The sequence below is a fragment of the Talpa europaea genome, assembly GCF_964194135.1.
Source record: "Talpa europaea genome assembly, chromosome: 12".
Taxonomy (NCBI): Eukaryota; Metazoa; Chordata; class Mammalia; order Eulipotyphla; family Talpidae; genus Talpa; species Talpa europaea.
The window spans coordinates 79,302,470-79,325,368 of NC_140079.1; the positions used below are offsets into that span (position 1 = coordinate 79,302,470).

At 57.9% G+C, this 22,899-nt stretch overlaps 1 protein-coding gene across 1 annotated transcript in view; it reads left to right on the plus strand.

Moving 5' to 3' along the window:
- The window catches only part of SRRM3 (serine/arginine repetitive matrix 3), a gene marked incomplete at its 3' end in the record, with an annotated part of 43,685 nt that extends 24,758 nt beyond the window's left edge, over positions 1-18,927 (plus strand). The window contains exons 4-15 of the mRNA XM_084251035.1: positions 2,081-2,206; positions 2,293-2,373; positions 2,738-2,767; positions 3,183-3,245; positions 3,374-3,409; positions 5,140-5,190; positions 5,601-5,705; positions 6,066-6,243; positions 15,471-15,835; positions 16,486-16,707; positions 16,786-16,923; positions 18,699-18,927. Of these exons, the coding sequence (XP_084107161.1) occupies positions 2,081-2,206; positions 2,293-2,373; positions 2,738-2,767; positions 3,183-3,245; positions 3,374-3,409; positions 5,140-5,190; positions 5,601-5,705; positions 6,066-6,243; positions 15,471-15,835; positions 16,486-16,707; positions 16,786-16,923; positions 18,699-18,927 (1,624 nt within the window). The remainder of the gene's footprint in view (positions 1-2,080; positions 2,207-2,292; positions 2,374-2,737; positions 2,768-3,182; positions 3,246-3,373; positions 3,410-5,139; positions 5,191-5,600; positions 5,706-6,065; positions 6,244-15,470; positions 15,836-16,485; positions 16,708-16,785; positions 16,924-18,698) is intronic.
- Positions 18,928-22,899: the final 3,972 nt, after the last annotated feature.

Below are 22,899 nucleotides of genomic sequence, written 5' to 3' on the forward strand. Positions count from 1 at the left end.
ACATCCTTTACCAACTGTAGGGGATGTTCCCTTCCTGCGCTGGGTCTCAGCTTTTTTTCATCTGTGAAATGCGGAGAGGGGTGCAAATCTCTGTATCAGGAAGTGGCTCTGAATGGGAGAGGAGATTCCTGCAGAAGGCTGTCCCCAAACCAAGCTATTTTATTTTGTTAATAACCTTCATTTTTGTGTCAGGCTAAGTGGAAGCTCCCTCCTCCCGCTGGCTCCCCCACATAATGCTGGGGGTGTCCTTAAGTTCTGCTGAAGACTGTTTTATGTGTCAGACATTTGTGTGGCTGAGGACTGTGTGGGGGTGATGGGCCCTGAAGGGGTGGGGGGCTAGACAAGCCAAGGACTTGGAGATTTCAGGGCCAGAGACAGGAGCTGGGGCCAGTGCTTGCAGGAGGAGGAACACGCGAAGAATAAGGAGGTATGGTTGAAGGGATATAAGGGTGTTTGGCTGTGCAGGGGCAGGGAGAACAATGAGCTTCTCCTCTATCACCCTGGAAAACACCTCCAGTACTCCCTTGCCTGGCGCTGGGCTGCCATGCCAGTCAGTGTTTGGCTTCAAGGCTAGCACACCCTGTCAGATTTGGGTTACAAAAGCAGTATTCAAAGAGCTGATCAGTGAGTTCTCTGCTAGAGATTTCTCCCTGAAAGTTCTTTCCCTCGTAGCTGTGGCTGCCTTCCTGGCTCCGTCTGACTTTGATGTGTGGGAACTGAGAGAAAAGGTGGAACAGAAGGTGTTGGTGCGTGAGCGTCTGCCAGAGGCCCCATCTAACAAAGACAGCCAGGGGCAGACAACAGTCGAGGGCCAGACCTCATGTCATAGACAGAATCTGACTTAATCCTCTGCTCAAAGCCAGGATAGGTGTTTGCCCTGTTGTACAGATAAGGGCTGGAGACTCCGTGAGTGCAGTCATGCCTGAATTCAGGCCTGTCTGTGTGAATTCAAAGCTCATGTCATGTCCTTAATGCTCTGCTGTCCAAGCCCTGCCTCCCTCACTCTGGGCAAAGAAAGAACAAAGGAGGGGAAGGGGCCCCTAGGAGTGAGGGTAGTTCTGCTGAAGCTCCAGTCAGGAGGGGCCACTGTCTGGGTTGAAATGAACAAAGGAAGGTGGGGGTTCACCACCTGGTTATCTTAGACCAGGTCTGTGGAGGACCACTTCTAGGCAGAGTTATCACTCATGACAGGAACCAGATCACACAGTGACTCAGGGACAGTGCATGATGAGGGCTCTTCTGTAGCTTCAAAACTCAAGTCAAAGCCCAGCTGCCTCTAGGGAAAAAATCGTCACTCTACCAAGTGCCTGCAGGGAGCAAACATCTGTGGCAGAAGAAGGCTGGGCTCCTGGGCCAGGAGCAGGGGCAGGATGTGGCAGTCTCTGCTGAGCAAAGGAGAGAGCTCTGCAAGATGGATGGGAAGCAGGGCCGGCGGGCAAAGTGCTGAGGCCTTCACCGCTGCCACCGGGCAGTGATTGATGACAGCCAGTGGCAGAGAAGAGCAGGGCCTCCAGGGGGCTGCAGTGAAGGGAACTGGAGAGGCTATGAATATTTCAGACCGGCAGCCCGGGCTGAGGAAGGAGGGGCACGGGAGAGGGAGGCACTGGGAGTGGGAGGGGCTGGGGACCCGCCAGCAGGGTTACCGGCAGCCAGATATCGGGGAGGGGCAGTAAGTCACCGGGGAGGGCCTCTGCCAGCAGGGGGCTCAATGAGGGACAAGGGGCTGGAGAGATGGAGTGGATCCTGGGGGTCAGAAGGGACTGCAGAACAGGACTGTGGAGTTAAAGCGGGGAGGGATTGCTAAAAGGGGCTCGAGGGATTGTTGAGGGGAGTGGGGCTCAATGAATGGAGCTGAGCTTATGAAGAGCCAGTGCAGAAGGGGTTCAGTGAGCTGAGGGGCTGCACTGAGATGCGGGGAAGGCCGGTGCTCCTTTTCCTCTTACAAAATATGGCACTGTCGAGGCTGAGAGGTGTGTTAATGAACCCCCCTTGCGTCACCGAATCTCCGCCTGACCCTCTAGGGGTTGGGGTGCGGCCCCCTCCCCCAGCGCCCCGCGGTGAGCGCCCCTCTCGCCCGCAGCGTGGCGGAGACCCCGCGGCTGACCGAGGGCTTGGAGCCAGGCCTGGAGTACGGGCCCTTCGACGACGACGGCCCGGTGGACTGCGACTGCCCAGCCGCCTGCTACCGCGGCCACCGGGGGTACAGGTCAGCGGCCTCCCGGCCGGCGGGGGCGGGAAGGGGCCGCGCCCTCCCTCTCACCCCAGCCCCCCACCTCGCCCCCTCTCGCCTAGGGCCAAGCACTGGTCCAGCAGCTCAGCGTCGCCCCCTCCCAAGAAGAAGAAGAAAAAGAAAGGCGGCCACCGGAGAAGCCGGTGAGCGGCGCCCGCGGAGAGGGTGGCCCGGGAGCTCGTCTCTCCAGCGCCCGAGAGCCCCCCCCCTTCACCAAGCCCCCACTCCTCGTCCGTGGGGTGCGCGGGAGCCTCTCCTGGCCCGCCCCGGGCCCTCGCTCCGCCCCGACCCGTGTGGCTGCCGGGCCGGCTCTCGGTCCTCGGTCCCCTCCACCGCCCCCAGCAGCCCCGCACCCGCCCCAGGAGAGGGGCCTGGGGGAGGGACTTGGCTGGGGCTCACCTGCCTTTCCCCATCTCATGTCCCCCTGTCCCGAGTGAGACCCTGGGAAACACCAGGGTCCCCAGCTAACCCCGTCCATCTGTCTGTCCTTTCTCCCTTGACCTTCAGCAAAAAGAGGAGACTAGACTCGGAGTGCAGGTCAGTGATGGAGGCAGACAGGGCCGGGAGGGCGAGGGCGTGCTATGTGCGGGTGGTGAGACTCTGGCCGTCCCCCAGCGCCAGGAGGCCTGCCCCTCAGGGCCTGGACCCTGGCATCACTAGCATCCTGTTGTCCCCACCCGGGCCAGAAGCCCAGCCCTGAGAACCTCTAGCCTTTGGGTTTAACGCAGTTCTCACAACGCCCAGGGGGCTGGGCCGAGACTGGGAATCACTTAGGCTGTTCCCGCAGGGTCTCAATTCACTGGTATAACTGTACAACGGGCAAGTGGCTATATGGCCTGGAATCCCCCTTCCAGTTCAGGTACCAGGGTACCTAGGCCGCCCTAGTCACTACCAGCAGCTCCTCCCCTGCCCGGGACCCCAGTTCACTAGCCTCACCCCCCTGTATCCACAGCTGTGGGAGCTCCTCACCCCTGCGCAAGAAAAAGAAGAGTGTGAAGAAGCACCGCCGAGACAGGTACCTGCTCTCCCCCCGGGGCTCCCACGCACTGTGGGGCCCACGCTCAGGACTGTTGCAGCTGGTGTGCCCAGACCATCCCAAGTCACTCCAGGCGGGCTCATGAGAACCTTTTTATGGCCCTACAGGTCTGATTCTGGGTCCCGGAGGAAGAGGCGGCACAGGTGAGCGGTGCCCCGGGAGGCATCACAAGGATGTGGACAGAGGCCTCCTGCAGGGGCCAAGGGTTGTGAGGATGTGGCTCTGCTCCATCCTCCCACTCCAGGAACACCTGCCCTGAGCCAGGCAGGGGGTGGGAGGGCGGGGGAGGAGGAGGAAGACCACTGTTTGCAGCCCTTGCCTGCCCAGTGAGTCAGCCTTTCCAGTGCCCACAGGGGTGTGGCTGTGAAGGTGCCAATTGGGGAGGCAGAAACATCAGGACCCTGATTTTGCAGAGAAAGGGCATGTCAGGCAGAAGGACCTTCATAAGCTAGGAAGGCTCAGTTGGGGGTGGAGGGAGAGGAAGTGGGCAGGCTGTAACTAGAGGTGAAGTTTCAGGAGCCAGGCCCCCAACAGGCCTGACTGCCAGTTAGAGACTGGCCTTTAAGAGCAGGAAGGGGGAGAGAGGGATAGCTGGGAATCAGCATGTAGCTCTGAGCAAGACAGTGATTTGTTCTGGATGAATCGCGAGGGGAGAAAGTGAAAGGCAGTAACTTAGGCAGATGCAGGGCTGGGGGAGGTAGAAACAGCCTGGAGGGAAGGAAGATGTGGGGTGGTCACATCCCCACAGTTGGCATCCAAGTCAGACCCTGAGGAGGAGTAGAGTCCCCAGCCCCCTTGCTATATGGGAAGTTGCCTGAGTTGACTTGCAGGGGGAGGAGGGGAGAGCCTAAATAAACGCCTAATCCTGCTTCTCCAATTTCCCTTCTCCCCCCTTTCCTGCCTTGCCCCATTATGGACCATTGTGGGTCCCTACTGCCCCCCCAGTGGTCACCATCAGCTGGCACAGTCCCTCTGCTGGTCTCATCAGTCCAGGGGACCTGGAGGTGAGCAGGGAGTAGCCAGTTTCAGATGAGAGTGAGGCCCAAAGCAGGCAACATGGGTTCTAGAAACCAAAACATTTTGACTTTCCAGACCTGCCCACCCCCTCACTCTGCTCCTGTGAGAAGCATAGTCCAGTGTTTCTTAGTATCACTTCTATTTGACCAGAGAAAGAATCTTCACCATTGAAAGAATTTAGCTGGAATCTGGTAGCATCAGGGCGGCTGGGGACTGAGAGACCTAGGGAACTAATCAGAACTTCCCAATCTTTTTCTCAAAGGCAGAAGGAGCTGGACTATGTGGTCCAACCCAGGCAACTAGAAGGAATGGGATGGTGACCCCGAACAGTCACCCAAAAGCAGAGAGAAAGCATTTCTTTCTTAAAACCCTGGTGGGCTGACCCAGGGCCAGGCCACAGTCTGAGAAGGCAGGCAAGAGGCCTCAACTAAGCCAGGAGGACCCAATCTGAAGGAACTTGGGGCACAGAAGACACAAATGAGGTGTGGAAGGGCCACCCTCATCATGATAACTCAACAGAGGGGCCTATCCCTCCAGAAAGAAAGAACAAGTCACTTTTCCTTCTGGGGCCCTGACCATATCACTTATTTCACTCCCAAAGGGAGCAGCAGTTAGGACCCAGGCTGGAGTGACCATGGGCCAGGACTTCCAGGAAATAGAAGGAGCAAGGTTTGGCTGAGTGAAAGAGATCAAAATCATGGGCTGGACTGAACAAGTCCTCCACAGCAGGGAGGCTTGGGTCCCAGAGAGGAACACATCTCAGGTCCACATCTGGGCCCAGCCAGGTGCTGGGCTCCCCTGCCCCTCACAGCCCAGGTTCAGGCTGTGCTGTCACCTTAGCTTTTGCTTTCTGCAGATCTCGAAGCCCCAAGAGCAAAAGAAAAGAGAAGAACAAAGAGAGGAAAAGGTAAAAACCCTCCCCCTCCTCTCCAGTCATTGAGGCCCTTGCCCCTTCTCCACACAGCAAACCTGGCCTCCTAGAATCACAGAATCGGGTCCTAGGAGAGAACTTACTTTGTGACCCTTGCTGAGATGGAAAAATTCAGGCCCAGAAAGGAAGCCAAAAGCCTCCCGTGGGTCAGTCCAGGTCCTTTCGAGCTTTATCCTTGTCACACCCTCCAGTTCCTTCCCCCAAGTCAGAAGAGCACGGGCTGAGGCTGGGGAGTAAACTCTCGGACAGGGACAAAATTTGTGCGTTTGTGGATTTTTACAAGAGACTGTGGGAGGTTGGTCAGCAGTGGCTCCCATCAGGCCCTCACTGGGGCCCCTGGTGTTGGGGGGTCTGCAGAACTTAGGACAGGCTGACTTCTCTCCTAGGCCACACGCAGAGTCCCCTGGCTGCAGGTCCCATCGCCACAGCAGCGGCAGCTCCCACAGCCCCTCCCTGTCCTCTCACTACAGCGACTCCAGATCACCCAGCAGGTAGGTCCTGGGTGTGGGCAGAGGCCTCCATATGTGGTTAAACTCAGTTTACTGCTGGCTGGGGAGAAGGGAGGAATGTAGATTAAACACCCCCCAGGACTGGGGAGCTGGGACTGAGAAGAGGAGCAGCACTTAACCCATGGGTAGAAGTTTGCTGGGATGTGCTGGAACTGGGCACACGCCCCAACCCTGAATTCCAAATGGAGACCGCTAGAAGGGGTGGGGGTGGGGGGCTTGAATTCTAAGTGTCAGGGTTCCCTGTGGGGTTGTGGGGAAGGAGAGCTGCCCTTCCTGTGAGGCCAGGAGCCCTTAGCCGAGAGGGCCTTCCATGCCAGCTCCCCCAATGTTCCCTGGCCCCAGGCTGAGCCCTAAGCACCGAGAAGACGGGCGGAAGACGGGAAGCCAGCGGTCCAGCGGGAGCCGGTCGCCTTCCCCATCTGGCGGCAGCGCATGGGGTTCGCCCCAGCAGAATGGCGGCAGCAGGCAGCGGAGCGGAGCGCAAGGAGGCCGCCCGGGCTCGGCTCACAGCCCGCCGGATGTACGTACACTTCGCTTTGCAAAGGGTTCCCGCGCCGGCGCGCGGGCTGCGCCGTGCTGGTTCTCGGGCAGGGGGCCTTGAGTGCGCAGAGGGCCCAGGCTTCACCTCGTGCATACTCCCTGCACCGAGCGGCGGGGCTGCTTGGTTATGCCCACCTGTCCAGTGTCAGGTTCAGGGGGGCCCTGCAGGCTGGCGCCACGCCTGAGCTTGCAACACTGAAGAGAGGGCTTGGTCACCGGCACTCAACCGGTTGGGTGCCCAGCTGTAGAAGAACCAGTGTCTCCTGCCTCCCGTCCCCCAGGCATATTTTGGTGGGAAGGGACTTGGAGGTTGACAGAGGTCAAAGTCAGAACAGGATTCAACCTTCCCAGGCCATCACTCTGGTCCAGAGCCTCCTCTACCACAAAGCCCTTTCCCTGCTCTGAGGGCCCGCCCTCTCTCAACCCCCCTCCCGCCCCCTCCTCTCTCAGATCCCTCCCAGTCACAGAGCTGCAATCCTAAAGCCCCTGCCCTCTCTGGGCACTGGCCACACTCCTGCACATGCATTTCCCATAACCATCGTTTCTAAGGCACCTCCACGGGCACCCAGTGCTGCCTCGAGACCACACACCTGCACCACCCCAATAATTGTGCCCACCCATCCTCCAGAGGAACACAGCACTCTAGAAGGTGATGTTAGGACCTGGTAGCTGGGTCGGCTAGGCTGGGGAGGAGGGCTCTTCCAGGCCCCAGGGGAGGCCCACCTCCCCCATGTCTGGTGACAGAGTACAGGTAGGGCCCCCCAGGGAAAGGGCTGCAGCACTGGTGGAGGCACTGGATGGGCAGGGAACTAGGATAGGCAGGCCTGCAGGTTCTTCCCCAGGCCAGCAGCAGCCTCAGCAAGGGAGCCACCCCTGCCCAGACCTCAGTCTCAGCAGCAAACATGTACGTGTTGGTCAGTTTCATTTTGATTTTTGGCTGTTTCCTTCCACTCCCTTTCTTTTCTCAAACACCGTTACTCCGCAGCTGACTCAGCGAGGAAAGCCAAGGGCAGTTGACAAAAGGCTTTTGGTTAATTTTTATTTAAGAACATTCCCAGTCCCTAGACCACACACCTGAACAGGGTACCAGACTCCTGAGCTCCAAGGCACCAGGTTGGGCCACATGGGGTCTAGATCTCTTGTCCTTAGATCTCTTGGAGGTGAGAGAGGACGCGCAAAGGCAGCTGTGGGCAGCAGTGGAGAGGAGCAAACCCAGAAGAGAGATTACCCATCCCCCACCCAGGGGCATAGCTTAGCAGCAGTGCCAAGCACTGTCAGGGCAACTTTGCATCCTTCTGAAAGGCACAGAAGGCAGGTTCTTGGGACTGAAGGAGACCCCTTCTCATTTCTGCTCCCCTCCCTGGCCCTGGAAGCCTGAGCAATGGCCCCTGTGCCGACAAAATGGTCACAGAACTAAGTGGACTTCAGGAGAGAGTAGTCAGGGAAGGTGGCCTAGCCACTGACCTGGGGAGGAAGCCTCGGCAGCACCCCGAGCTGAGTCCCTCCCAAAATGGGACTCCACTTTGGCATTGCCCTGGGACTTCCCTAGGATACAGCACTTAGTTACTCCTTTCACAAAGCATGGCCCCGAGTCCTCTCCCAACCCCTTGGACCCTGGGAGATCTGGGCCTTCAGAACATCCTAGGCCTCTCACCTGACTGGGTCCATGCTGCCCGGACTGGTGCTGCCTGCCTCTAGGGAGGTGAGATTGGGGGGAGGGGTTCTGTGGACTTGGTCATTCACCAAAAAAAAAAAAAAAAAGGGGGTCTTTGGGGAAAGGTACTGGGCGGTGGGTATTCTTGGACTCTAGATTTGAAAAAAAAAAGAGAGAGAGAAACAAACTGAAAAAGAAACGCTCACCGTTTTTTAACCCCGTCTATGTTTTTGTTTGTTTTTTTAGCCTCCCATTTGAAACGTGGTAATATTGTGATTTCATTTCTCCTTTAGCCGGCAAGGGAAGAGGGTGGGGGAGTTTATGTGACTTTTCCTGTTATTTTGTTTTTGTTTGTACTTCCTTTCCTTCTCCTGTTTAATTTTTTTTTCCTTTTGTAATGTACAGAAATGCAAACTATTCTCTCTGGGTTTTTTCTCTCTTCTGTGTTGTTCTAGAATTTTGCTTTTGTGTGTGTTACTGTGGGAACCTCTCCTCCTAACGCAGAGATGGTTTTGAATCTCAAGTGAACATTAATCATGTACATTTCTCTATAGACTTATTTTTCCCCTTTGTGATCAGGATTTAAAAGGGAAGATAACTCTTAAAAAAATGGCTTCCATGCCAAAAGCTTCTGCCAAATCTGCAGCCACAGCCAGCCCTCTCCTCAGCCCAGGAGCACATGCTGGAACTGTCTCTATTTTTAAGTTAACAAAAGTGGTGCAGGTCATGCTTCTGTGATCCATCTTTAAAGTGCCTTGGAGAGAAGCTGGGAGACCCAGGGAGGGGAGACCCAGGGAGAGGAAGACCCAGGGAGCTTCCTATGTCTCCCCAGTTCTGTCTAGTGTGACATGGCTGCTCTGAACCTCCCATACCTTTCATACCAGGTCTCAGATCTGTAGGGGACCCTGGATGAGAGAACTGAAGTTACCTGAGAGAGTTTAGCTCACATGAGGGCTTCAAAGCAAAACACTCCCAGACTAGAGAAAAATTCCATCCTGGTCTTGAGAGTGAGGTCAGCAGAGTGGTGGCTGCCAATACATCTCTTTGTTGTCCCGTGCCAGGTCAGTGCTAGACCCCAAAGGGATTTTTGGCTTCTATTTTTACAGAAGGAAACACCAGCTCAGAGAAAACAGAACAGTCAGCTCAAGGTCACACAGCTTTTTAGAGGTAGATTCAGAAGTAGACCCCAGCCCTCTAACTTCAAGACCCCCCCCCCACCACCACCCCACCAAGCTGTGGAGAGGCTGGTACATGGGAAGCATACTCTAGAAGTGCCCTCAGCAGGAGGACGATGCTGGGGCCCCTCCAGATGTCTGTGGCCCGCTCCCAGTGCTCTGCTCCTGGCACCAGGGCATGGTAGACCTTGCATCATGCAAGCTTACTCCTATGTTTGCTATTTCAGTGACTCAGGGAGCCCTCAGCCCTCACAGTTCATGTACCAATGGGGAAATAACTAGCGAAGCACAGAGGAAGGGAGCTGCTCAAGGTCACGCAATGTGGGATGGGAGACTAACATGCTGAGCAGGAGACCTCCCGGGAAAGTCCTGCCATCCACTCTATCTGGTGCCTTTGCCCACCTCCTTCCAGCTCCCAAAGGGGAAAACTGGCGCTAGCCTTGTCCTCCTCAAGGCCCTGCACACTGGCCAGCAAGGGTGTACAGGGTTTCTGTCTTAGCAGCAGGACCAACTGCCTCAGTTCCGGTTCCATCAGTCAGTGAGGGTAGCAGGGAAGGCGTGAGAGCATGAGCCCTGGGCTCTCTGGCACCTCTGCCTCTGGCTCAAAAGACCCAAGAGGGTGTGCCCAAGGTGCTCCCAGGCTTCTCCCCCACCCCATCCCCAGAGAGAGCAGTGACCTCGCTGGAGTGGAACACCAGAACAGGAGGGACACCTTGACATTTCTTCCAGGGTGAAGCCAGAGGCAGGAGGGATGAATTTTACAAAAATGATGCTGAAGCCAGGGAAAAGGGCGAGGCAGGATCAACCCTCCATTCAATTGAATCTGGTTGCCTTCCCTTTTAAATGCACAGCCCTCCACCCCATCTGTCTACTCTGACTGGCTTTGTTTAAACAGCTTTGCTCTCTTCTGTCTGGGTCACCTTTCTCTCTGTCCTCTGTCCTGTCTCTCCTCGTCTCTCGGTCACTCCCTGTATCTCTCCTCCTCCCTTTCTCTCCATCTCTCTCCCCTGACATGGGCCTCTCCCCATGCTGCCAGCCCCCTGTAGCCCACCCTGTGGTTCTGCTTCCATCAGCTGCTTCCTGCATGCCCTCTGGAGGTTTTCTGTTGTTAAGAGTTACGGAAAGCTTGACTGTTGAAGCCTGTGGGTTTAAAGCAAACAAACAGAAATGGCTGGGCAGGCCCCCCTCGCACCCCTGGGCTAGACCTGAGAGCCACACTGGCCGCCCAGGTGCTGATTCAGAGGGGGAGCGCAGCTTCGAGTCACTGTCTGTCCCCATTCTGCATTCCCAATGCGGAGACGAGACCTTCTTTTCTTTTTTTATTATTGCATTCCCGTCCCTGAGCACTGAGAAGGTAGGTACCCTGGCTCAGCTGTGCGCTCGCGCCCATCTCCAGACAAGCCCCGCCACTCTGCTTGGTTTGAATGTGGTTTTCTTTCTCTCTCTCTCAATCTTGCTCTGGTTGGTTTTCTCCCCCTCCCTTTTCTTTCTTTATTTTAGTGACAACTCATTTGTAACTTGCATTTTCTCTCAATGAGCTCAAAGCTGTGTTTCCTGGTTTGTCTTTTGGTTTTCTTGATGTTCCCTGACAACTTTTCTGGTCCATTCTTCCCGCCTCTCCACCTGCTCTGCTCCTCCTTCTTCCTCTCCATCCCTCCCCTCACCACCCAGCCCCCTTCACGCCCTCTCTTTCTCATTTTGTTGTCCGAATGCATTTCTGTGTGGTTTAGCACTCTGAGTTTGTGTTCCCCTCCTGAACTGTATGCTGCGGTTGAGCCAATTTGATTTCTGTTGTCTGGAGTAGCTGCTAAGCTCCTCACCCCTCACCCCTGCCAGCCCCCATCCCACTTGGGCAATTCACAGTGGTGGAGGAGCCTGTCCTGGACCTGTTGGCCTCCAGATCCTGGAGGAAGTCTGGCGGAGGTCAGGCTTGAGAATGAGCCCTGTCCCTCCCTCCCGGGATTTCTGGGCTCCCCTGAGTCTGGCCCTGGCCACAAGCAGAGCTTTAGGGTGGGAGCTGCAGGACTCTGGCAGCAGCTGGCACCAGGGTTGAGCTTCAGAGCTGCATCTTTTGGGTATAATGGTACTCAAACTTAGGGGGAAGGGTGATCTGGCCAGGAACAGGCACTGGATTTAGAGGGCCTACATAGTAAAGTGTCCATAGGGCCAGGTGTGGGATGCTGGGGACTCTCAGGTCACCTGCACCTTCTTCCTGGATAACTATCCAACCCAGACAGCGGCTCCCTCAATTCCCCAGCATCCTTCCATCTTCCAAATTTGAGCTTACTATTGTCTTTTGGTGCAGAATAATCCAGAAGGACCAGGAACTAGCCCCCCACTCCCAAGTGTTGGGTGAGAACCAGGCCTAGGTCCTGGGTCTTACACTCATCCAGTCACACTGAGGATAGTAGTCAGGGGTCCATGCTCAGGGACCCCACCTCGCAGCCTCTGAACTGGGAAAAGTGCATAAATTTGGCATCCCAACCCTTTGTGAGGGCTGGGTGAGCCTGCGCCCTCAGCATAGGAAGGAGGAGACCCTGCTAGCTTCCTTCATGTTGACCCACTGGGCAGGACCTGGAGAGCTCACTCAGAACATTCTTCAACTCTGGGCAGTGCTGGGAGGACAGACAAGGACATTATCAGGGAAGGAGAAAGCATTGCTGGTCTGATGGAAGAGACTCTCTCCCAGCCTGATGGGATAGTGGCGGCCCTATTCTCAAGGACCAGAAATGGGGTCCTCATATGCCAAGTTAGAGGGGCTGTTGTCTGGGCCCTGGGAGAACCAGGGTGAAGCTCCCCACAGCTCTGTTGTTCTTGTCCTTAAGGGTATCAAGATGCAGTGAGCACCTGTCCTCTCTACTTCTTCCCTCAAAAATTCCTTATATAAGCAGCCTTGAGCCCAGGCTAGCAGGTCACAGGCATGAGCCTGGCTGTGAGGCAGAGGTTGAGAGGAGGAGGGAGAGAACTTCCAGACAAGAGGGACATCAGTCACAGAGAGCAGGCTCTGGAGATGTTTGAGGATCCCATCCATGAAACCCCAGCTATGAAACCCCATGGTGTCTAGGCTTGGCCTCCCTGCAATTCCTGGGATAAATGAGCTCCCCAAGCTGAGGTTGAGGCTCACTCTCTGGTGACTATGAGCATGAGGTCACCATCGTGACCCTGGAGGCTCTGGAGGGATAAGGGATAAGTGATTAGGGGTGAGATTGGCCTTGGGAGTCTTCCCCGCCCCGGGAAGGCTCTGCCTCCCATCCTACCCAGCAGGCCCTACCTCCCACCCTCTGCTACCCTGGCCCCATGGGGTCTCAGGCTTTCCTGCACTGCTCTGACCAACTTTCTGCAAGGGGACATGAGTTCATTGTACTCGGAAAAGAATCTTTCCACCCTATACAGGTTTACCCAGCAAAGACCCTGTTAGTCCCCATTTTACAAATGGAGAAACTGAGGCCCCAGAGTTAGGTAACTTCCTTAAGGCCCCACAGCAAACTAGCTCAGGGCTGTTTCTGGAGTGTTCCACCTTGCCAGTTACTATCTTGGGCTCTGGTAGGCCAGTTGGCTTGGAAGAGGTGAAAGGGAAGTGGGGAAGAGTTAATATCCAGATCAGCACAGGGGGTCAGGTCCAGGGGGCTGGATTCTGTGGTTGGGGGCAACAACATGCAGGGATGGGTATCCACCCAACCCAGCCCTTTTTGTTCCTAATACTCCCAGTTTAAGACAGTGGGGAATAGAGAGTGCCCGCTAGTGTCTTTAGGGAGGAACAGCATGGCCTCCGGTCTCCCTTTGCTGGCCTTTTCACTGGAGTTAGAACTAGCTGCTCAGATCCACTATCCTGGTTGAAGGCAGGATTCACATCCAGGTTCTGGTTCCCAAATTTAGTAGGGTCATAGGCAGTAGTCTGCTAGCCTTCCTGTCCCCCTGTCCAGAGTGCAAGCAAAAGCTTCTTCAAGGTGGGGTCCAGCTTCCCCTTGGGTATGGTTTACTGTGCATCAGCTTCCAGGTCCCCTCTGGCCCCATCGAGTATCTGTTCACTTTACCCTCTTGGACAACCCAGGGGTAGACCAAAAACCTGAGGATTCTGGAGACTTCTTTCTCATTTGCCTCCTCTGAGAGAAAAGGTTGCTGAGTGACAGAACCAAGTGCTGGGGCCTGGGAGCTGGGAGGTACAGACCACCTTTGGGAAGGAGGGGTGTGTGTTAGGGGAGCCCAGGGTCTCTCCTGGTGCTGTCTATTGACAATGGAATTGCCATCTCAGAGGGGCCATAACTGAACAACTTAACCCCCATCTCTCCTAGCCTAGAGTGTGGGGTACACTGATGATAGGAGGGTTGGGTGCTCAGAATGGTGCCTTGATACCCAGTGATACCCACTCTGCCCACCTATGCTGCCTCCATCCCAGAGACACCAGGTTCTGTCAGGGCCCATTTGGCTCTAGACGGATGATCTCACTGGCTGTGTCTAAGGTTCGCTGTCTGCCTCAGCCTCCAAACATGAGCTGGCTATTCTTTTCCACCAATGTGCTGTCTTCTTGCTCCAGCTCCAAGTCCAGGCTGGCTCCAGGCTTGCCCAGAGAAGCTCTTGCCCCCTCCAGGGAGCACCCAAGGCCATGCCACCAAAGCCAGGCTCCTGCCAGTCCCTGCCAGTAAGGTGCCCCAAGGAGTGGCAGCTGGTTTTGTTTTCCCAACAAAAGAGCCTTGACCTTGACCCTCTCCTAGGACTCCGGGGTTTGGCCCTGGTCCTTTGAAGGGCATTTCTTCCTTCCTCAGCAAATAGTATTGAAGCCCTACTAGATGCCCACTTCTGTGATTTAAAAAAAAAAAAAAATAGGGATACCAGCTGAATCCAAAACCAAATATATCCAGGAGGTGCTGCAGGTCAAGTTGGTGCTGGTGATTGGGGATGGGCTGGGGGTGGGGGTCAGCCTTGTAAACAGTGCAATCAACTATTTCCAGATGGAGGCCAAGAACTGGGGGCGGGGTCAGTTCTGTGGAGGGTAGGGTGGAGAGGGTGGTCACAAGTGCACAGACAATCCTAGACTATCTGCTCTGAAAGAGACATCAGGAAGCAAAGCCCAACCCTCTGATTTTGTGGAAGGAGAAACTGAGGCCCACCATGGGGAAGTGATGTGATTAAGATCTTAGTCAGGTAGTGACACGTTCTCAGACCCCTGGTTCCTGGCCAGGGCCCTTTTTGGTTTTCTGGATCCCAATCCTTATGCCCCAACTCCACTTTTGGAAAAAAACATTTGACATCTCTACCCAGTGGTCACCAGAGAGGTGCCTGCTGAGGAGCTGGGCACTGCCCATCCTTCCTCCAGAGGCAGCGTGGCCTCCGCTAGGCCTAGAAGGGGGTGGTTGCGTTTTTCTCTCTCTCTCTCTATCTCTCTTGCATTTTTTGTGAATCTAATGATGAACTTATGCTACCACACTTTTCCCTTCTCTTACACACCTTACCTACTAAAGGAGGAAGTGCCACTTTATTGGTAAGTGGACGTTAACCAAGAGGGACTTAAAAAAATCAGAACTTTAAAAAAAAAAAAGAAAAAAAAAAGAAAAGAGAGAAACAGAAAGACAGTCGGGCGCTACTGACAGCTCCACAGGTCTCTTCAGGGCCGGAAAACACAGAAAAATGTTAACAGAAAAATGTCAGTTCCCCAGGAGTTCAGACGTTGTTTTTGATTTTGGTATCTAATGACATTTGTGGATTTTTTTTTTTTAATTTATGTTTTTCCTCCCTTTCTTCGGTTCAGTTTTAAATTCAGTTGTCCCGCCCCGCCCCCACCCCATCTGTGTGCCGTGTGCCCCTCCATCCCCTCACCACCCCCAAGTGCTGGGGGCCCTGGCCTGGTGGGCTGGCCCTGGCCGGGCCTCCTCCGGGTGCCAGCCCTCTCTCTTCTCTCAGCCGGGATCGTCGGCCCCATGGGGGGGCAATGTCAGCCCCCTCTCCCATCCTGGAGTGCCCTCCCTTTCAGCCCCCCACGCCCACCGCTCCGTCCCTCTTGTGTTTTGCATGCCGAGAACCTTGCATGAGCTGCACTGTTGAGGCCAGAAGGTGGACACTCAGGAGAGGCAGAGGCAGGGCAGGCGCGGGGAACCGTGTGTGCGATGCTCCGGGACTAGCAGCCCCCGGCCTGGGCCCGGTGAAAGCCCCCTCTCCTTCTCTCCCCCCCACCCGCCCCTCTCTCTCTCTCTCTCTCTCTCTCTCTCTCTCTCTCTCTCTCTCATCTTCCCTCTATCTCTCCGCTCTCCTGTTTTCTCTCTGCCTCTCTAACTTCTCCTTGTCTCCCTCTGGCTCTGGCTCTGCCTCTCTGTCTCTCTCCTGTGCCCCATCTCTCCGGCCCCCTCCCGCCCCCTCCGTACCCTCTCTGCCTCTCTCCGTCAGAAGCCCGGCTCGCCCTCGTCCAGGGCCCGCGACCCGGCGGGGGCCGACGCAGCCACGCCGCCCGCGCGCGGGAAGGACAGCCCCAGCCCGCGCTCCGCGCCGTCGTCCCAGGGCCGAGGAGGCCGCGCGGCGGGCGGGCCGGCCAGGCGGCGCCGGCGGCGACGGCGACGGCGGCGGCGCTCGCGGTCCTCGGCGTCCGCGCCCCGCCGCAGGGGCCGCCGGCGCGCCCGGCCCGCGCCCCCCCGGGGCTCGTCGCGCTCGCTCAGCAGGGCCCGCTCCAGCAGCGACTCGGGGGGCGAAGGCGGCGCCCCCGGGCCCGGGCCCGAACCCGGCTCCGAGCGCGGCCACGGCGGCCACGGCAAACGGTGAGCAGGTGTCCCTCCCGCGCGCCCCGACCTCGCCCCGCGTGCGCCACTGCCCCGCGCGCCCCGACCTCGCCCCGCGTCCACCGACTCCCCCGCGCGCCCCGACCTCGCCCCGCGTCCACGACTCCCCCGCGCGCCCCGACCTCCTCCCCGCGTCCACCGACTCCCCCGCGCGCCCCGACCTCGCCCCGCGTCCACGACTCCCCCGCGCGCCCCGACCTCGCCCCGCGTCCACAACTGCCCCGCGCGCCCCGACCTCTCCCCGCGTCCGACCCCCCCGCGCGCCCCGACCTCCTCCCCGCGTCCGCGACTCCCCCGCGCGCCCCGACCTCGCCCCGCGTCCACCGACTCCCCCGCGCGCCCCGACCTCCTCCCGGTGTCCACGACTCCCCCGCGCGCTCCGACTTCCTCCGGGAGTTCACGACTCCCCCGCGCGCCCCGACCTCCTCCCGGTGTCCACGACTCCCCCGCGCGCCCCGACCTCCTCCCGGTGTCCACGACTCCCCCGCGCGCCCCGACCTCCTCCCGGTGTCCACGACTCCCCCGCGCGCCCCGACCTCCTCCCGGTGTCCACGACTCCCCCGCGCGCCCCGCCGCCCGGGCCCCGCCCCCCACTGAGCCCGCGCTCCCGCGCGCTGTCCCTCCCGCAGGGCCAAGGAGCGGCCCCCGCGCGCCCGGCCCAGCCCCTCCCCGTCCCCGGGAGCGCGCGGCCGGCACGGCGGCCCGGAGGGCAAGAGCTCGTCGCGCAGCCCCGGCCCGCACCCGCGGTCCTGGAGCTCCAGCCGCTCGGCCTCCAAGTCCCGCTCGCGCTCGGCCGAGAAGAGGGCGCGCAGCCCCAGCCGCTCGCCGTCGCCCAAGAAAGCCCTGGGCTGGTGAGTGCGGCCGGGTCCCGGGCCGGGGGGCGCCGGGGGCGGGGGGGACGCGGCGCTCACCCCGGCCTGACCCCGCAGGGACAAGGACGGCGAGAGCCGCGCCAGGCACGCCGAGGCCGAGGCCGCCCGCGCCCGGCGCCGCTCCCGCAGCTACTCGCCCATCCGCAAGCGGCGCCGGGACTCGCCCAGCTTCATGGAGCCCCGGCGCATCACCAGGTACCGAGGGCTGGGGGCCCTGGGGCTCCCGGAGGACCCACTGAACCTGAGGCGGGCAGAGGAGGGGGCTGAGGGAGAGCGGTGGGGGTCAGTGTAGGGGCCTGGGAGGGCGGTGAGGGCTGGGGCTCTTGGAGCAGCCGGGGAGCGGCGGGAGGACTTGAGAGACCCGGGGAGAGGTCCCTGGAGGGAGAGAGGCCTCGGGAAGGTAGGGTCCCCTCGGAGGCTTGAAGGCCGGTGGAGGGGAGGGCTCTGAATTTGGGTCTGGGTGGGCAGAGCAGGCATGGAGGTCAGCTCTGGAAGATTCCTGCTGCTCATCCTGGAGTCTTTGTCTCCCGCAAGCTCTCCTCATATCTGTCTCCTGGCAATGATGTCTCCTTTTCTCCTTCATCTCAAGGTCCAGCCTGCTGAGTGGCCTGTGGGCAGCCTGGGGGCCAGGTGACCCCCTCTCCACAGGCTGCAGGGGAGATGCCCATGTGAGCTGACCTGGCTCTGTTCGCCATAGTCTGTCTGCCTCTCCTTTTCTTTCTAACTTCACTGCTCACCTCCCAGCCCCCTGGGGAATTTGGAGGAGGGGGCACCAGCTGTCTGGCCTCTGGGGCAGCCCTGGGAGGAGCCGTCCCTCCTACCTTGCCCACTCGGTCAAGTGGGGCTGTGACAAGGTTGTGACTGGTGGCAGAAGCCCTAAGCAGAGCTTCTCTGCCAGGATTGGAGGGTGTGGGCCTGGGTCTCCAGGTGAGATTATGGTCTGCATTTGTGGAAATTTCCCTGTAGTTCGAAATCCCTGTCGAGGTGTAGAAAGCCAGAAGGAAAATTCTGAGCCCAGCTCTGCCACAACCTTGCTGGGCAACCTTGTAATGGGGGGAGGGGGTCCCGAGGTGGGGGGGGCAGGTGCCTCTCTGGGTCCTGGTTCTCAGTTAGCAGGACTCTCAGCATCCTTTCAGCTCTAACATGTTCAGATTCTCAAACTAGCCCTTCCTAGTCCTTGATGATCCAGATTGGCACGGGAAGCGAGGGTCTTTGCCCCTCCCCCGGAGCTAGACACTGACCCCTGGCCTGGGAGACCCCAGCCCCACATATCATACAGCCCGCCCACATACTGGAGGACCCCCACACCTTCCACCTGGCACCCACCTCAGCCCCTCTCCCAGGCTGCCTCCTCCTCCTCCCACTAATGTACCCATTTTCTTCCTCAGAATTAATCCCTCGCGATGGGGCATTGTTGCTCCTGTAACCACTCTCTTTTCTTTTCTTGGGGTCACAGCCTCCTGGCTTCAAACTAACTGGGGACCAGCGGTGGGAAGTAGCTGAGTGAGGAGTGGGTGCCAGCGGGTTGGGCTGGGCCTTGGGCAGGGGCAGCAGCAGCCAGAGGTCTCCCCCTTTTTCCCTTTGAGTGACCTGAAAAGCCAAAATCTCAATTCTGTGGGGAACAGAGATGCAGGGCTGGACCGTATTCACATGCAAAGAAACCACTGCTTAGCTTGGCTCATGTGAGTTGTCTGTAATTAAGTTTCACTCATTCAACAAATATTTATCGAGCACCTACTCAGGTCAGATAAATGAGGAAAAGCAAAGTAAGCAACATAAAATTGGCAGATGACCACGGACTGTCCAATCCAGTTGGGGCAGGAGGCACTCCAAGGCAAGGGCTCAGGGGAAACTGAGGCAGGGAAGCCCTCTTGGCCGCTGTTGGGGTGGGGCTCAGGGCCAAGTAAGGGCCCAGGAGGGGCAGATCTCAAGGTCCTGGGTGGCCTGTAACTGATTTTTCCTCCCAACAGTGCCCGAAAGCGCCCCATCCCCTACTACCGGCCCAGCCCCTCGTCCTCTTCCAGCTGCCTGAGCAGCGACTACTCCAGCCGCAGCCCCAGCCGCAGCCCCAGCCCTGGCCACAGCCACGGAAGCTACAGCAGCCGAAGCCGAGGGACCCGCAGCCGCACGCGCAGCCCCTCCCGGACCCCCAGTCCCAGCTACCACAGCCGGAGCAGCTCAGAGAGTGGGGGCTTCTGAGTCCAGACACACCCAGCTTGGTGCCCCCTGGCACAGGAAGAGGCAAGGGGTCAGGCCTCAGGACCCATGGTGGGGGGCCCATACCCCACTACTGCAAAAAGGTCCCTGGGCCAGGGAAGACCTTGAGGGTGAGCACCCTGCAGACAAGGAGGAGCTGGATTCTGTTGCTTCTAGAGGGTCCCTACCCCCACCTCCTCCCACCCACCGTGTCCAGGGAACAAAGAGCCGCTATGAACACAGGGATCACTCTGCTCCCCCTTCCTGCTTGATGCCAGCCTACTAGGCTGGGGACCTCAGCTCAGTGGACCCAGGGGCACCTCTGAAAGTGCCAGCCCTGGGATCTTCCCCTCTCTACTCTGCAGGGCCCTCAGCTCATTTTTATTACTGGCTAACAAGGCGGGCCAGCAAGCACCATCTAAGTTAGAAGAAAGACTGGCCTAGCTCTCCGTGCGCCATAGTCCAGACTGGGGGCAGCATCCTGAATAAGCTGCAGGAGGGCCCAGACTGAGAGCTGGAGGCTGGTCTCAATGCCTCCCTAAACCCCTCCCCTGGCACAGGAGGGCTAGACTAGGCGGCCTCTACGACTAGGATGCCTCAAAGCCCCAGCCCGAGGGCCAAGGAGCTCACTCCTGGTCCCACCTTCCTAGGCCAGGATCTGGCCTCCAGCCCTCACCCCATTCCCTGGGCCAAGGCCATACCAGCCATGCCTTCTGTGTGACAAGAGGTGGGACAGGCAGACCACAACAGCATCTGACCTTGAGAGCAAACAGGACTCAGGTCAAGAGGTGTAAGAGAGAAGGGCCTGGAGGAGCCTGGGAGCAGGGAAGCAATGTGGCCTGCAGATGAGCAGTACCTGGAGTCCCAGTGTACCCATAGCCAGGTCGTGGGCCAGATGGCATAACAGAGTCACAGGCATAGGGTAAAATGCACTTTGGGACCTGCCCAAGGGAGCACTTCCTCCTTGGGGTTTGGTGGTCAGCTGAGGCTTCCCAGAGTGGGGGTGCTGTAGCCCTTCGAGGGAAGGAGAGGATCTAGACCGAGGGCCTTGGCCTGGGGCATCAATGGGGAAGTAGTGGCCCCAGCCCTCTTCTGCTGCTCCCAGCCCCCTCCTCCTGGGGCCCTCAGGGATCTCACAAAGTCTTCCTTGGCCCAGCAGGGCAGATGCCCTGGGCTCCCATGGGGGGAGGGGTCTGGGGTGTGGTCCGGGTTCCCCTCTATTTCCTCCTCCCTCTTTCTCCGCGGTGCGGATAAAAATTGGACTCTAATAAAACACTCGGTGCCCGGATGGCAGGTGGTGAGATCAGGCCTCTCTGGATTTGGGCACCTGGGAGCATGGAGCTGGGATCCTTCCCTGTGAGCAATGAGAAGGGCTCAGACTCCTCGGACCAAAGAACTAGGGCTCGGTGGATCTAACCCTTGCCTCCCTCCCTGCATGAATCTGGGGCGTGGAAGAGGGGTCCAAGAACACCTTCCCTGCAGCTGGGACACGCCTACACTCCTCACACACCAGGCCCGGCTTCAGGGAAAGGGCTCAGGGAGGAGGTGCCACACAGGACCCTCCCCCTCCAGGGGACCTCCCAGAGCGGCTAGGACAAGGCGCGCCCTTCCCAGCTTGGTGACACCCAGGGCTGGGGTGAAGCCCAAAGGAAAGATTGTGCCAAGTGCAGGGCACAGGGTCGAGCATAGAGCAGGTATTCGATAAAGGGTGAAATTAGGGAGCCCAACACTGGCTGGGCACTAGAATGGGACTGAAAAGGGGAAGTCGTAGTTTTCTGAGCTGCTGGCATTAAATTTCTTTCACATAGATCCAAGCAAACACACACATTTTCCTCCTCCTCCTTTTCCTTCTCCTTTTTCTCAGTGTGGATTTTAACCCAGTGCTCTTTGGGAATCTGATGAAGGTCAAGAACACCTTCCCCAGATGAAGGCACATCCACCCATAATTTGGCATGCAGTTTTGGGTCTCACAGACACTCTAAGTCCACCCTGGCTGAGGGGACAGCTGATGTGGCCACAGCCCTGGTCTGTATGAGCCGTGGCACAGGAGATGCCCTTGGTGTGGTCTGGTGCCCAGAGCAGGGACCGCGCTCCTGACACCTATGGCCGTGGCAGCACACGTTCCCCTTCCCCCCAGTTGCTTTTCCTCCAGACTGGGGGGACCTTTGGCCAGGGCCCATGCTTCTGGTCTGAGGAAGCTGTGCAGAGAAGCCACGGAGAATTCCTGAACTCTTTACACAAGTTCAGCAAAACTGGGTCTTGGGCAAGCCGTGGGGCTTTGGGAGAGCAGACCCAGCCCTGGAACTGCCAACTCCTAGGGGGTAGGGTATGAAATCTAGCCAAAGGTTAGCATAAAATTCACCCTGTCCCCAGAGAGAGAAGAGGAATTGAGAATTCCTGTTTACTCCTTGCTACCAAATAAACCAGTTATTTCTACAAGAAAATGAAAATTCACCCCTTCTCACTCTGAGCCCACTCAGTCCCTCCCTGTGTACCCCGTTCCACTGTTTCACTGCCAGCCTGCCCCCTTCTCCTGCACCCCACAGCCAGGCTCTCCCCCAACAGTGCCACTTCTCCCTTTCTGCCCCACCTCTTTTTTAAAAAGAAATATTTGTTTATTTATGCATGCAAAAACTGGGGTATAGGTCAGCAGTGCGGGGATGTGAGAGGATTCGCCAGAGACAGAATGGAGAACAAACAGGCAGACTGACTGAAATACGCTGCTGAGGGGAGCAGCAAGCAAGACAGGAGAGGTCTGCTGCACCATGTGGGTAGCTCCCTGGCCGGTGGGGATGGAACTCATGCTGCAGAGGCTGCTGATAGCTCCATAGTGCTGCGCTTAACCCCTTGCACCCACCAGGGAGGCCCCTGCTCTACCTCTGCTCCTGACCCAAGAAAAGCCCAGACACCCCACCGGGACCCCTCCCAAGCCTGTCTCCTCACTACTGGCCTGTCTCCATCTTGCCCCCTCCAGTGAACTCTATAGAAAATTCAAGTCTGACCATTGTCTGAAATTCAAGCCCACAGATGCTTGTTAAACAACCTGTGTGCCACAAGCAATCCTGTCTTTGAGAACAGGAATGGATGCAATGAAACAGAACCCCTGTGGCCCCTGTATCCTGTCCACAAGTTGTAGGCCCTGGAAGGCCCTCCAAATGCCTCCACCTGGAATTGCCAGCTGTTTTTCCTTCCCGCCCTCCAGCCTCCTTGCCCCTCACTACTAGAGATTCCAGTACACCCTAGCCCAGCTGACTCTCCTCCAGGGGCCCTCCATGTACACACTCACAGCCTCATGTGAGCTCATGGTTGGAGGCCCAGCTTAGCTGCCTCCTACTCCAAGGAGTCTTCCTGGTCCCCAGCCACTTCCCCCTGATTCCTCACCTCTGGGTCCCTTCCTACCTTTAGGCCACAAGTTCTCATTCCAGAGAGTTGTTGGCATGTCTGTCTCTCCCTATATATGTGAGTTTCTGGAGACCAGGCCATGCCTTCTTGGTCTCTGCATCCCCAAAATAGGCAGCTTTGAAATGAAGTTGAATGAGTGAATGAAGGAGCTAGAGAGTGAGCCATTCCAGAAAGCTGTGGGGTGGGGGAGGGACCAAAGGCAAGGTGTGGTGGCAGCAGGGAGACACTAGGTGGCGACAGGGTGAGGGAAAACTGCCAGCTGGTGCCCTGCCAGTGAAGGGGCATAAAACCAAGAGGAAAGCCCCATGGAGGGTCCTTCTCCCCTTCCTCCTCAGCAACCTCCCTGGCTACTTGGGGAACCAGTGCCTGTTCCCTGAGGGAGCAGGGAGGGTACCAGGCCCCTGTTCCTCCCACAGACTCTGGGTTCAGTCTGTGCTCTGTACCTTGGGAAAAGGGAAAAATACTGCCAGGAAGGCAAGCAGGAAAACAGGAAACTCCAATTCCACGTCAGGTAGCAAGGAGTGGGGGAGGGGCGGGGATAGGGACTTTGCCAGGATATGGCATTTAGGGTGC